General features: G+C 35.7%; 1 protein-coding gene across 1 annotated transcript in view; it reads left to right on the forward strand.

The window, feature by feature from the left end:
- Positions 1 to 15,552, forward strand: part of TRPC7 (transient receptor potential cation channel subfamily C member 7) — a 296,237-nt gene that overhangs the window by 20,227 nt on the left and 260,458 nt on the right. The window contains exon 2 of the mRNA XM_078149184.1: positions 8,578 to 8,651. Within this exon, the coding sequence (XP_078005310.1) occupies positions 8,578 to 8,651 (74 nt within the window). The remainder of the gene's footprint in view (positions 1 to 8,577; positions 8,652 to 15,552) is intronic.

Genomic DNA, 15,552 nt, shown 5'->3' on the forward strand with positions numbered 1-15,552 from the left:
TGGAATAGAATATTCTGGAGGTCAAAGGAGATAGGATTACAAGCAAGAATCACCTACTCAGCAAAACCGAACATAATTCTTCAGGGCAAAAAAATGGAAATTCAGTGAAATACAGGACTTTCAAGCATTCTTGCTGAAAAGACCAGAGCTGAATAGAAAATTTAACTTTCAAATACAAGACTCAAGAGAAACATGAAAAGGTAAACAGGAAAGAGAAAGCAAAAGGGACTTATTAAAGTTGAACTGTCTAAATTCCTACATGAAAAGACGGCATTTGTAGCTCATGAGACTTTTGTCAATATTAGGGTAGTTGGAGGGAAAAAATTATATGGAGAGAGAGAGAGAGAGAGAGAGAGAGAGAGAGAGAGAGAGAGAGAGAGAGAGAGAGAGAGAAGAGAGAGAGAGAGAGAGCATAGGATGAGCTGAAGATGAAGGGGTGGGGTGAGAGAGTATTGTACTGGGAGAAGGAGAAAGGGAAAAGTAGAATGGAATTAATTATCTCGCATAAAACAGATAAGAAACTTTCACAGTGGAGGGGAAGTGAGGGAAGGTGAGAAGGAATTAGTGTATCTTATTCTCATAGGGTTTGGTGTAAGGAGGGAATAATATACACACTCAATTGGGTATGGAAATCTATCTTACCCTACGGGGAAATAGGGAGTAAGGGGATAAGAGAGTAGAGGATGACAGAAGGGAAGGCAGATTGGGGGAGGAGGTAATCAGAACAAACACTTCTCAGGAGGGAAAGAGTTAAAAGAGAATAGAATAAATGGGGGTGGATAGAATGAAGGGAAATATAATTAGTTTTTCACAACATGACTACTATTGAAGTGTTTTGCATGATTACCCATGTATAACCTGTATTGAGTTTCTTGCCTTCTCAATAAAGGCGGGTGTGGAAGGAGGTAGGGAGAAAATTTGGAACCCAAAGTTTTAAAAACAAATGTTAAAAATCGTTTTCCCGTGCAATTGGGAAATAAGATTTACAGGCAATGGGGTATAGAAATCTATCCTGCCTTACAGGAAAATAGAAGGGGCAGGGGATAAGAGAAGAGGGGATAATAAAAGGGAGGGCACATTACGGGAAGGAGTATTCAGAATGCATGCCATCTTAGGATGGGAGAGAGGTGAGATGGGGCGAACATTTGGAACTCAAAATCTTGTGGAAGAGAATGTTGAAAACTAAAAATAAATAAACTAATAAATGTTTAATATAAAAAAGGAATAAAGTTTAGTTTGTGGTTGACATTACTTGAAGAAATTAGCCTCATTGTATTGCTTCCTTGTGGTAATTATCTGAAAAACATTTCCCAGTAGATGTTTAACCCTATAGTGCTGTTGCATAGAGAAATCATATGGGCATTAAGAATTCTCTATAGGATCTTAGCCTGTTAGAGCTGGAAAGTACTTTAGAGATCATGTACTTCAACATGCTTTTTTTTTGCATTAATAACAATAATAATAGAGGCTGCTAGGAAGCAGGCCTAACAATCTATAAGATCTAGGTTCATAACTTGCATCTAAATAATTACTGGCTGAGTCACTTTGGGAAAATCATTAACCTCTTAGTTCTCTCGGCAATTCTCTAAAATTATTAATTTCAAGGAAGGTGCTGACTTGCATTTGTAGATGGGAGTTGTATGTGTAAGATCACAAATCCAGTCCCCACCCCCTAACTCAAATAAATCATATTCAATGATTGATTTAATATTTGTGAAGTGTTTTCCTCACAACAGATATTTGAAGTAGGTAGTATAAGTCATGATGTTATAGATGAGAAAGCTAAGGCTCAGAAAGGTATTCAGAAAGGAATTCACTCAGGGTCACGCAGAGAACAAGTATAAAAAGTGGAACTATAACCCAGGTCTCCTAAGTCCAAATGCACTAATTTTCCCACTATGTAAAACTTCCCTTTACTATACAGAAGGGAAAACTAAGGCACAAAGAAATGAAGGGTCTTGCTTAAAGTCACAAGGAAAATTAGTTGCAAAACTGAATCTCAGATTATTGTTTACTTGTAGCAAGGAATTCTTTAGTTGCAAGAGGAAGGAAAGAAGGAAGCAAGGAAGGAACCAAGGTAATGGAGTGAGGGAGGAAGAGATGAAAGGGAAGATGGGTGGAAGGGAAAGAGAGAGGATGTATTAAGTATCTATAGCAATCTTCAACATTCATGTTTAACTTTCAAGAATTTGAATGATTTTGTTAATATCTTCATTTCACTTTCATGTTGTGCCATGCACATTTGTGGCTATGCACAGTAGAGCAAAAAAGAAGGCAAGTGTGTTGCATGCAAGTTTGTGGAATGATTGGTATCCTACTAGACACTTCACTGTAATGACCCCTTCATCTTCATTGTAAAGATGCTCCCATTCCTAGGTCAAGGAGAAAATATTACAAGCAGCCAGAAAGAAAGAATTCAAGTATTGTGGAAACACAATCAAGATAACACAAGACTTAGCAGCTTCTACAGTAAGGGACCGCAGGGCATGGAATATAATATTCCAGAGGGAAAAGGAGATAGGATTATAACCAAGAATCACCTACCCAGCAAAACTGAGTATAATCCTTCAGGGGAAAAAAATAGTGATGCAGTGAAATAGAGGACTTTCAAGCATTCTTGATGAAAAGACCAAAGCTGAATAGAAAATTTGACTTTTAAAAAAAGACTCAAGTGAAACATGAAGAGGTAAACAGGAAAGAGAAATCATAAGAGACTTATTAGGGTTGAACTGTTTACATTCCTGCATGGAAAGATGATATTTATAACTCATTAGACGTTTGTCAGTGTTAGGGTAGTTGGAGAGAAAAACTACAGATAGATAGATAGATAGATAGATAGATAGATAGATAGATAGATGGCACAGGATGAGTTGAAGATGAAGGGGTCATATCTGGAAAATAAAAATTAAGGGGTGAAAGAGGATTATACTGGGAGAAAGAGAAAGGGAGAGGTAGAACAGGATAATTTATCTCACAAAAGAAACAGAAAAGAAAAAGCTCTTACAATGGAGGGGAAACAGGAGAAGGTGAGAGGGAATGAGTGAATCTTATTCTCGTAGGATTTGGCTTAAGGAGGGAATAACATACACACTCAATTGGGTATGGAAATATTTCTTATCCTACAGGAAAACAGGGGGAGAAGTGGAAAAGAGAGCAGGGGAATGATACAGAGGAGGGCAGATTGGGAAAGGGGGTAATCAGAAGCAAACACTTCTCAGGAGAGACAGGGTCAAAAGAAAGAATAGAATAAATGGAGGGAGCAGGATAGGATTAAGAGAAATAGAGTTAGTTTTTCACAACATTACTATGGAAGTGTTTTGTATAACTGCACATGTATAACCTATATTGAGTTGCTTGCCTTTTCAATGAGGGTGGGTGGGGAGGGAGAAAGGGAGAAAATTTGGAACCCAAAGTTTTAAAAACACATGTTTAAATAAAAATGTTTTCACATGCAACTGGGAAATAAGAAATGTGGTACAGAAATCTATCCTGCCCTACAGGAAAGTAGAAGGGGAAGGGGATAAGAGAAGGGGGGGAGAGATAGAAGGGAGGGCAGACTAGGGGAAGAGATATTTAGAATGCATGCCATCTTGGGGTGGAGGGAGGGGCAAGATGGGGTAAAAATTTTGAACTCAAAATCTTGTGAAAGTAAATGTTGAAAACTAAAAATAAATTTAAAATTAAAAAAAGAGCTCATTGCATATTTTCATTGTTTGCCTTTAAAACTCAAGTTTTCTGCTGTAATCATGCCCCCAAAGCATAGTGCAAGTCCTTTGGGCTATAAACCTAAGCAGGCAAAGTCAGTTGATGGAGCTTAGTGAGAAAATAAAGGTGCTAGGTAAGCTCCCTGCTAGAATGTCTGCAGCCACTGTTGGCCTTGAGTTTAGTGTTAATGTATCCACATTTGTCATATATTCAAAAAGAAGGAAAGTATTTATAGTACTGTCAATTTCACGTGTTATGAAAAATGAATAGTGTCTGAAATAAATTTTTTTGCCTTTTTTTTTTGGTGAGGCAATTGGGGTTAAATGACTTGCCCAGGGTCACACAGCTAGTAAGTGACATGTGTCTGAGACTGGATTTGAACTCATGTACTCCTGACTCCAAGGCCAGAGCTCTATCCGCTGCGCCACCTAGCTGCCCCCTGAAATAATTTTTAATTGAGAATGTTGGCACATAAGGTCATGGAATTCTATGAAATTACTAGTGAGAAAAAAAAGCTTTTTGTGTTACCAATTTTATTTTGTGTGCTGCATTTTTGAGGTTATATCATGGTTACTGTGTTAGGAAGAGTGCATATTATCAGAATTAATGTCTTGTTATAATGAACTATACGCAGAAAAGTGTATTTTCAGCAACCTCTAGTGAAAAATTTCAGTTCTTGATGGTTTCAGGAACCTAACCTCCTATTTTCCATAGATTCAATGTATCAACATTCATAGTTTCTTACTTTTGCACCATTTTGTTATTTTTTTTTTCATTTCATTACCCCTTGAAAGTTGAGGAGCAACTCTAATATGTTTCAAGCATCATGTTAAGCAGTTTAGAATTATTATCTCGTTTGGTCCAACAATCCATGAGATAGATGCTAGTATTATCCTCATTTTGCAGATGACGAAACTGAAATAGACAGAGATTAACTGACTTGCCCAGGGTCACACAGCTAGTAATGTTTGAGGCAGGATTTGAATTCAGGTTTTCCTGATTCCAGATACAATGCTATATACAGTGCACCAACTACCAGCCTCAGTTCTGCAACCTTCCAACATGGAGGTCAGAGGTATACAGGTCAGTGTTGGTTGGTGATGATGGCAATGATGACCATGGTTATGAGAAGAAGCAGAGAGGAAAAGAAGAAGTATAAGATGATAGGATTTCTGTCCATGGAAAAGTTCAGTAAGAATTTTTTATAGGTACATGTTTACATTCCCTTAAACTAACATAACTAAGGTTATGCAAAGGGAAGGTTAGAAATCACTAAACTGAGCCCTGGAAGTAAGGGAGGGAAAATCATTCCATTTCTAAATTGCAGGAGCTGTCTGCATCTTCCTTGGAAAAAAAAACTAAATAAATGAATAAAGATTCATCTAAAGAGTTATGTTGATAATATACTCCTGGAGGAAACAAAAAAAATAGACAGCTAAACTCTCCTTAGTGCTACATAGATACAGAAGAGAGGGCATTGAATGGCATACTGGCAAAGCTAATACAATTCTATTTGTAATCACCCAACAAGTAAGATCCCCTTTTCCCTCTCAGGTCAACAACTCAATCTGACCTTATATCAGAGACAACTAGGGTGGGAATGAGGAGAACCTTGGGAAAAAAAAAGATTATCCCATCTTAGACTTTATCATTGATCATAATAAAGCTGAAAATAATCTCATATAAATATGTAATGTTGGGGAAGCACATTTAAAAGATATCAAAAGAAAGACTGATAGAATCAGGAAAGTGAAATCAAAGCAGATAGGATGCTCTCAAGAATTACACAGAGGACAAAAATATACAATCAGGCCAATACAGGCCCATTTCTGAGAGTGTGTGAAGGGGACCAAAGTCCAGTCTTCTTGACAACAACCCAGAGCCCTAGTTGCCACCAGGTTCCGTTGTAATAGTGCTGTGACCACCTACTAGTATACCTGCTTTGTGCCCAATCTTTAACTTTTCTTACTCTTTGATCACCAGCTTGCCTAGACTTCATCCTTGTTACCTAATATAAAATTCTCTTGACTCTCCACCCTCCTCTCTAAACTTTTACCTGTTATCCAGAGCCTTAACATTCCTATGTTTTCGTCCTTTCCTACTGTGTCTGTCTATTCTTTAGTTCTGATTTTCTCTGTTCTGGCCTATCCAACTGACATACAGGATAGCTTTTAAAAAATGTAAGTACCCAAACTCTAGTGAGGGAAGAGGAACAAACACTTATTAAGCACCTACTATGTGCCAGACACCATGCTGTGTTTCACAATTACCTCATTTGATAAGTGACCATTATTACTGAAGATTTTTAAAAATAATAGGAGTAGAAAATGCACATAAGTGGCTGGGATGAGGAAACTATAACCAGAAGAAGTTCACATGAAAAAAGAAAGTCAGGGTTGCACGGCTGAAAAGTACTTACTCTAATACAGTGGTAAGTAAATTACTTACTGCAGGCCAACTTCTCCTCTACCCTCTTCTTCGTACAGCTGGAGAGCTAAGAATGTTTTGAATTATTTTGAGTAAAGTTTTATTGTATTTCAAGTGAAAAGGGATGGATTTCACCTATAAGTCATAGTTTCCTGACCTTTATGTTAGTGTCAGAGGATGTGGGTTCAAATCCTGCATCGACATTTTCTACCTGTGTGAAGTTGTACAAGTCACTTAACTTCCTTGAGTCCTAGTTTCCTAATCTGTAAAAGGAAGAGGTTAGATGAGATGGCTATTTCCTTCCCAGTTCTTAATCTATGATCCTGTGATCTCAATATGAGGCAATGGGATGGCAATACAGACAAAAAATGAATGCAATCTTAAACTGCACTTGGAATCTTAGTACCAAGTTGAGGTATAAGATAAACCTATTGTCCTTTGTCCTCGTCAGACTGAATATCTGGACAGTATTATGATTAGGTCAGGAAATCATATTTTAGGGGCAATTTGACAAGCTAGAATATATGCAGGAGAAGAATAACAGGATAGTGAGGTGACTAGAAATGATACCACACAAGGATTAATTGAAGAAACTTGGTATGTTTAGCCCAGAAAATAGGTTAGGAAGGACATGATGGATCTTTCGAAAGTCTGAAGGACTGTAATATATGCAGGAATTAATTTACAATAGGTAATATTTATGTAGCACCTTAAGGTTTGCAAAACACTTTACAAATATCATCTTTTTATCTTCACAACTCCTTGGAATATTATCCCTTTTTGAAGACAAAGAAACTGAGAGAATGAAATTAAATTATTTGCTCAGGGTTGCAGAGCTAGAAAGCAAATAAGGCAGGATCTAAATTCAGTTCTTCCCTTTTCCAAGTCACATACTCTATCCACTATGCCAGCTAGCTATCTCTACTAACTCTACTTGACTCCAGAGGACTAAATTGAGAGTAATGGGTACAGGTTGATGTCAGTTCAAGAAAGGCTCCTAATAATTAGAACTGTCTACAAGTAAAAAGGGTTGCCTTATAAGGTATTAGTTTCCCCATCACTGAAGGTCATTGAGTATGGACTAGACTGTAGAGAGGCTTCCAGATCAAGTACAGGCAGAGCTATACATAACTTCTTGGTCCTTTCCAACTCTGAGATACTATGAGAATCAGAAGTAGAATTTCACTGGAGCGAAGTTAGGGAGAATAGAGGAAGTAATGCATAAAATCAAATTAGAAAGTGCAAAAGAAAGAAGTGGGACCTGGAACATGAGAAGTAGTCACAGTTAAATGAATGTGTACCTACAAGTTCTCCAGTTTCATTTTGTCATTGCTCCTTTCATAAACATCAACCAGAGATGCTTGAGGAAATGCAGGGTCCCAGGAACATATAATTTAAGATTAAAAATTAATCACATGTGACATATGAATGTTTGCAGACTGAGACAGACCGTAGAATACTTTGGGTGGAGGGTGGGAATGGAGAAATAATAAGAGTACACAAAGGAAGAGTGTGCATCAAATAAACTGAAAGTTGTTAAAATATATTAGAAAAAATATATTGGGTAACTTAAGGAGGTAAAAGAGAAATATTTCAAAGACAAGACTTACCTAGTGAATTGGGGCAAATGTTTTAAATTATTTCGAGTGGCATAGTTTCACAAGGAAAACAGCTTGGCTAACATAACATTGTCTGGGTCTGCTTCCACTCAACAAAAGTATCATTTCTGCATAGTGTTTAAAAAAAAAAAAGCAATGGAGATCATCAATTATCTGCTTTCTTGTGCCAGCCTGGAGAAATCAACTGAAGTAGTCATCTCTTTGGGGACCTAAATGATTGGTTTGACCTGAGACATGTTTCTTAACTTTGAGCTCGGTTGCTTCATCTGCAAAACAGGAATATGCCTGTAGTATCTGCCTCACCTGAGTGATTGTGGAGCTCAAAAAAGAGAGGAATAGAACTTCCACTTGTGATTTTATTGGTGTGTGGGGAACTCCTAGTGAGAAGTTCCCACTGCCAACACAGGTTGGCACCTTCTCTGACACTGTGGTAGAGTTGCCTAGAATACTGTAATTTATTTACTGTGTTAAGTTATTTACCCAGGGTCATATCACCAGTATTTGTAAGAGGCAAGACATGAACCCAGATCTCCCTGGATTTAGGGTCAGAGATCTCTCTGCTATGCCACATAGCTTCTTTCAAAACAAATAATATATGTGAATTTATTTGCAAATCTTAGTGTTATATAAAAGTCAGTTATTTTATTATTATTATTATTATTAATAAACCAATTATTGGTCAAATACTGGAGGAAATTTATTTGACTTTTTATTTGATGACCTAAGACAAAGAATCATTTATTTGGTGCTCCTAGTCATTTAATGTGGTCACCCACAGTGACTTAATTGATAATCATCATGGATCTACTTATTTTGTGTTGTGTAGAAACAGGACCAGTCTATGGAGTCCTTCAATGCCATAAAGATAAATTTGGACACGATGAACAATATGGAGCCAAGGTAGGTGTTTTAATTGAGGAAGAGAAGTAGCATGATGAAAATAATGAAGCATAGTCTGTAGAATGAACAACCCAGAAGTAAACAGGAAGCCCAACCAGGAGGCTGTTGTATCACAAACATCAACCAGTGTGGCACAACAGGAGTCTAGCTTTGAAGTCAGACAACCTGAGTTCAAACCCATTTGGCTTCTAAAGATTAATACTTGTATGACCATGGAGAAGTGAATTAAGACTCCATTTTCTCAACTGTAAGATGAAGGGGTTGGACTAGATGGCTTCTGGGCTGCTTTTCCAGCTCTGGATTCTATCCAGTTTTCAAGTGTACATTCAACAGACATGTTACAACTTTAGGCATATGTTCTGCTATGTCTTGGCTTGACTTCAGTTGTAATAACACAAGGTGGAAGGAAATGATGAGATTTAATATTAAGAATACCCAAAGTAGCCTGTTTCAATATTAGAGGAAAAGTCATTCTCCGTTAGACAATTTTCCTCTTTTTATGAGTGAAAAAGAACACAATTGCTATTCTAGAATAAAATTAGCTGAGATTGTCTGGGAGAAGACAATTACTTCAAATAAGGGAGAAAATGAGGTTCTAACTCCACTTCTGCTAGGTAGAATATGAGTGAAATAGAATTAATATTTAATTGGCTCTACTCTTCTTTACACAGGATGTCATGGAGACAGAGAGATTTATCTATAATAATGCCTGCATATGGCTTCTTTATTTCCCCAAGTTTAAGTCTCCCCTTGGAGAGTAACAACTTGGAGAGATTCAACAGCCTGCCACCTCAACCTGACTAGCACAAAGTTGCTCATGGCAAAATCTGTGCCATTTTCTGGAAAGTGGGAAAAAAGAGATGCCAGAGTAATTTCCCTAATGCTCAGTCCTTACTGTATTTTAGTATGACCTGGATTATAGTCACCTAAACAAATAACAAAGCTTAATAAAAATAATTTTATTTTTGTCTTTAGAAAGGGAATGGTTATTTTGAATGTTAGAGTCAAGTGACAACTGGCAATTTAGTGCAGTGCTGGTTCAATAAATCAGACCAAGTATAATTTGCTTCTCTGGGTCAAAATTCATAAAAAATGACATCATTAAGATGTTTCATTGGTACTTTTTTAAAACATCACTATCATTCCACAATGATACCCTCCCCCTTAGAACTAACCATTATTTAAAAAAAAAGTGAAGTTAAGCAAAACATACCAACACACATACCAACACAACACCTAAATCTACATCTGTAAGTCATCAGCTTTCATGAAGAGGAGAGAAGTATTGGCTTTACGATAGGGCCTTTGGAATCAATACTGATATTTTAATTTATTAGAATTTTATAAATTTTTTTCAAAAAATAAAATTCTTTAAAATATTTTTTGTTTTGCCATGGCCCATATTTTCCACTGTTTTCTTCATCCTTTTCCAGAGAACAATCTCCCATAACAAAAAAGAGGAAGAAAAAACATTTTGCACTACTAACAAATATATCAAACAAATCTGACATTATATGCAGTGTTTTATGGTCTCCTACTTCTGTAAAGAATGGGGGAAGTGTCTTCTTATATCTCTTTTTTTAATTGATTTTCTTTACTTCACTATCATTGAATACATTGTACTAACATTACTGGAGAAAAGTTTGTTCTTTATTTACATCACCTAGCCTAACCCTGGACTGCTGGAAGGCAGGAATTCTACCCTATAGTCAAAATACACATCAAAAAAATGCAAAAGACTTTCATGAAGATTATTCCACTCATTATTTGTACGTGGAATGTGCACACATTTATGGGGTTGTATTAATACAGCAGAAAAATATCTGTTTTTAAATTTTACAAAATACACAATAGATTCTCATTTTAGTTTTTGGCGACAAGACAAAGGAGAGGAAAGAATATGATTCCTAAAGAATAAAATTAATGGGAAAACTCCACATAAGAGCAAGGAGAGAGAAGTAGTACAAGGAGAGAAAGAGGCAAAAGATTATACAGAGGGTAGGGGGAGGAAGGGGACTCTTTAGAGTGTTCAATCTACATGCCAAAGAAAGAGTAAGTGAATTAAATAAGGTTATATTTCAAGAAAAGATAGAAGGGTAAATTATGGGAGACACACATGCAATGAAGCATTAACATAGTTCCTACTAGCTCTGAATTCATAATGATACAAATGTGAGATGAACTGAAATTTACCTTTGTAATAGAAAAAGAAAAAATAAGTTTTCTAAGTCAACTAATAGTTTGATTTGTTTTGGCAGAAAAATCTCAGAGTAAGACTGTAAAGATTTTCAATAATTGATCAACTCAGTGGCTTATTTTGATCCCATCTAGCTAACTCTTGGAAATTCTCAGTTAGTTGAAGTCTCAGGTATTAAATTCCATGGCCCCTGGGAAACCAAGACTTGACTATACCTAGGAAAGAGGGAGAAAAATGACAAATTCAGAAGTTTCCTTATTTATTTAGGTAGGGACATGAGCTATGATATTATTGCTAGGCTCCAAAATAGAATTTACTTTCGGCTTAGAATAGGTTCTAGAGGGACCCGATTGACAAAAAAGATCACAAAGATGGAAACTACATCATAAGGAGCATTTAACCATTTTCAGACAACAACTACTTTGAAGTTAGAATCACAAAAACAAGAAGAGCAGAGTCCAAACTCTGGTCTCAACTCTTCATTCAAAAGATAAGGAAACTGATGCCCAGAGTTTCTGAGTGACTTGCTATAAGTTACAGAACCAGGCAGTAACAAAATTGGGGCTAGAACACTGACTTTCTGACTTCTTAGCTAGATATTTTTTTCCTATAACACCATTACATTTCATGAAACAATAGCTTACTCGTTCACTAAACTATGCCTACAATAGGACTGTTCTGTACTTCTCAGTACTTGATTAGCCAAGTATTATATTAAAAAGAACATATACTTGAAAGGTACATTGCTTTTTCAAAATATTCTATAATTTAGACTTTTATCTATTTTGAATTGGCCTTCCCCTCAGGTCAGACTGAATTAATAATATTTTGCTGTAAAGATTTTTTTTTGATTGGAAGAAATGCTACTAAAATCAACAATATAGTGGTACCATGAGGGAGAAGGAAGTCCGGTAGACCAGATGCAACAAAAAAAGAAATGTAAGGAGATCAAGGGAATTATAAAGAACTTAAAACAGTAATCTAACAAGAAAAACAGAAAAGAGAACTAGTGACTAGATTAATGAAGAGGAAGAAACACTGGAAAGTAGGAAAAGACAGCTCACTCCTGTACCTGTGATAAATTTTGTAGCTACTGTATTAACAAAGCTCATGTTTATACAAATGTGGTTGTTAATAGGTCTAAAAATTCAATTTAATTCCTTAAGAAATTCAATGCAAACATCATTTATGCCTCCTAGCCTTGTCAAATCTAAAGTTAAGTCCCATCCTGAAGCATAAAGTAGATTTAATTATATTTTTTTAAAAAAATCTTTATTTGACATAAAAGAATCATTGGCTTTTTCAAAGGAAGAATTTGTTCTCAATGTGATTACCCTAGAACTTCTCTAAAGAAAAATAAGATAATTTTTCTTTTTTCAAATCAAATTAAATCCAGAGTAAAAGGAATCTATTTAAACTCCCATTCTTTAGCATTTACAGCTCCAGCAAGCCAGCGGCTCAAAACCAGACAACATGTTGATTAGCAACTCTGTTATTCAAAGGTTTATTATCCAAGCCCTTAGCTTTTCCTTTTTGTTCCTCCTCCCTTATACTTTATGTTTTTCTTCTAGTAGCACTTTCTGCAGTAGAAAAAATAGAGGGTAATAGAAGGAGCAGAAAGGAAATTTGAAAGTGAATTTTGTTCAAAGATCAGAGAGCATAAAAAGAATGTTCAATGCTAGAAGGAAACTTAGAGGCCATCTAATCCAACCCTCTCATTCTACAGAGGTATGATCTGGGCCCTATTGAGGGCAAGGGACATACTTAAGGTCACTCAAAGTAAAGGACAAGAACCAGGATTCTTGATTTTTAATGCTTCTTTCATTATAGAATTTGCACTATCGGTTCTGGAGAAAGATCCAGGAATGAAATAAAATGAATAATGCAAGTGGTGATAATGGGTATCCTGGCTTCACTGCCTGATCTTATTGGGAACATTTCTAGCTTATCCCTGTTACAGATAATGCTTGCTAATGGTTTTAGATAGATACTACTTTTCATTTTAAGGAAATCTCTATTTATACCTATCTTTCCATTGTTTCTAATAAGAATAGGTGTTATATTTTGTCAAAAGGTTTTTTCCTGAGTCTACTGACATAAGAACATGATTTTTGTTGGTTTTGTTATTCTTATGGCCAATTATTCTGATAGTTTTCCTAATACTGAACCAGTCCTGCATTCCTGGTATAAATCCCACTCACTCATAGTGTGTGATCCTAGTGATATATTGTTTTATTCTCCTTGTGAGTATCTTATTTATTCTTTTTTTGGCATCGACATTCTTTAGGAAAATTGGTCTATAGTTTTCTTTCTCTATTTTGGCTCTTCTTGGTTTAGGTATATGTTGCCAACAACCAGATTATACACCGAACGGAGAGGCGTGAAATAACTTGTGACATGGGCCAGGTGGAGTAGAATAACTGACTCAGTTTATTCATCTGAGGGTACAGGATATATAGGGAAAATCTAGCCTAACTTCAAAGAGTCCTCCTCACGAGATACTCCCCAGAACATCTGCTGAGGATGTGACAACATGAATTTCCTCATTATCAGGGTTCCTAGATTGGGTTGTATTTTCCAAGGTTTTCCCAGGTGCCTTGGAGCCACCTGCACAGAGGAGTGAATGTGTAAATCTAAGGTTCAAAGAGTGAGCTCAGGGACCTCCTAATCAGGAAGAGATTGGAGAGCCATACCACTTAATCAGTGAGCCATTTTGGGTAAAAGCCTGGGCAGAGGTCAAACTCTGCCTTGGATCTTAAACACTTATCAGACTCTTAAGATCGGCCCTCAACAGGTATAAGCACCATTTTTGTATCATAAGAGGAATTCATTAGGACTCCTTCACCTAATTTCCCAAATAGTTTATATAGGATTGAGATTAATTGTTCTTTAAATGTTTCATAAAATTTGCCTGTGAATCCATCTGGACCTGGGGATTTCTTCTTGTGGAGTTCATTGCTGACTTAGTAAATTTCTTTTTCAAAATGGAGTTATTTAATTATTATATTTCCTCTTCTGTTAATATGGGTAATTTATATTTTTTGTAAATATTCATGAATTTAACTTAGGTTATCTGATTCATTGGCATATAATTGCACAAAATATCACCTAACAATTGTTTTAATTTCCTCTTTATTGGTGGTGAATCCACTCTTCTTTTTTGTGATATTGGTAATTTGACTTTCTCCTTTGCTTTCTGAAATCAAATAACTAACTAATTTATTTCATTGATTTTTTTTTATAAAGCCAACCTCTTGTTTTATTTATTACTTCAATGACTTTCTTCCTTTCAATTATATTTATCTTTTCTTAAATTTTCAAGATTTCCAACGTGGTGTTTAATGGATGATTTTTCATTTTTTCTTTTTCTAGTTCTTCAGTTGCATGCTCAGTTCATTTATCTGCTCTTTCTCTGTTTCATTGATATAAGCATTTACAGATAAAAATATTTTGCTTTGTATTGCTTTGGCTAAATCCTATAAATGTTGGCATGTTGTTTCATTGTTGTCATTCTCTTTGATGAAATTATTTATTGCTTTTATGATTTATTCTTTGACCTACTCCTTCTTTGAAATTAGATTGTTTAGTTAACTATTAATTTTTAATCTACCTTTCCATTGTCCTTTACTGAATATAATTTTATTGCACGATCTGAAAAAATGCATGTTATTTCTGCTTTTTTGCATTTGTTTGTGAGGTTTTTATGCCTTAATACATGGTCAGAGGTTAAAATAGCCATTGAATGTATCCACCAATCACCATCTGAAAGAGATCCCAAAATGAAAACAAAAAGGAATACTGTAGCCAAATTCCAGAACTAACAGGTCAAGGAGAAAATACTGTAATCAGCTAGAAAGAAACAAATTAAATATGAAGGAGCCACAGTCAGGATTACATGTGACTTAACAGCTTCTACATTAAAGGATGGAAGGCTTGGAATATGATATTCCAAAAGGCAAAGGAGCTTGGATTACAACCAAGAATAAACTACCCAGAAAAATTGAGCAAAATCTTTCAGGAGAAAAGATGAATATTCAACAAAAGAGGTGACTTTCAAACTTTCCTGACCAAAAAAAAAAAAGAGGTGAACAGAAAATTTGATCTTCAATTACAAGACTCAAGACAATCATAAAAAGGTGAACAGGAAAGAAAAAAATCATATGTTACACTGTTTACATCCTTACATGGGCATATGATACTTGTAACTCTTGAGAACTGTATCTCTATTAGGGCAGTTAGAAGGAGTATACACAGACAGACTTAAAATGAACTGATTCTGAGAGATGTGAGCAGAACATTGTACACAATAACAGTAATGTTGTATGATTATCAACTGTGATAGACTTAGCTCTACTCAGCACTACAATGATCCAAAAACGCTCATGATAGAAACTGCTATTCCACATCCAGAGAAAGAATTATGGAGTCTGAATGGAGATTGAAGCATACTATTTCCATTTATTTTTCTTTCTTACAGAATTCTCTGTTTGTTTTCTTTTTTTACAATATGACTAACGTAGAAATATGTTTGACATGACTGTGCATTCACATACACACATATATCCTATATAAGATAGCTTGCTGTCCTGGGGAGGGGGATGGGAAGGGAAGGAGGAAAGGAGAAAAATTAGGAACTCGAAATCTTATAAAAGTGAATGTTGAATACTATCTTTAAATGTAATCTTAAAAGTACTATTTACAAAG

This window comes from Phascolarctos cinereus, unplaced genomic scaffold (assembly GCF_003287225.1).
Source record: "Phascolarctos cinereus isolate Bilbo 61053 unplaced genomic scaffold, phaCin_HiC Scaffold_2;HRSCAF=192, whole genome shotgun sequence".
Classification (NCBI taxonomy): Eukaryota; Metazoa; Chordata; class Mammalia; order Diprotodontia; family Phascolarctidae; genus Phascolarctos; species Phascolarctos cinereus.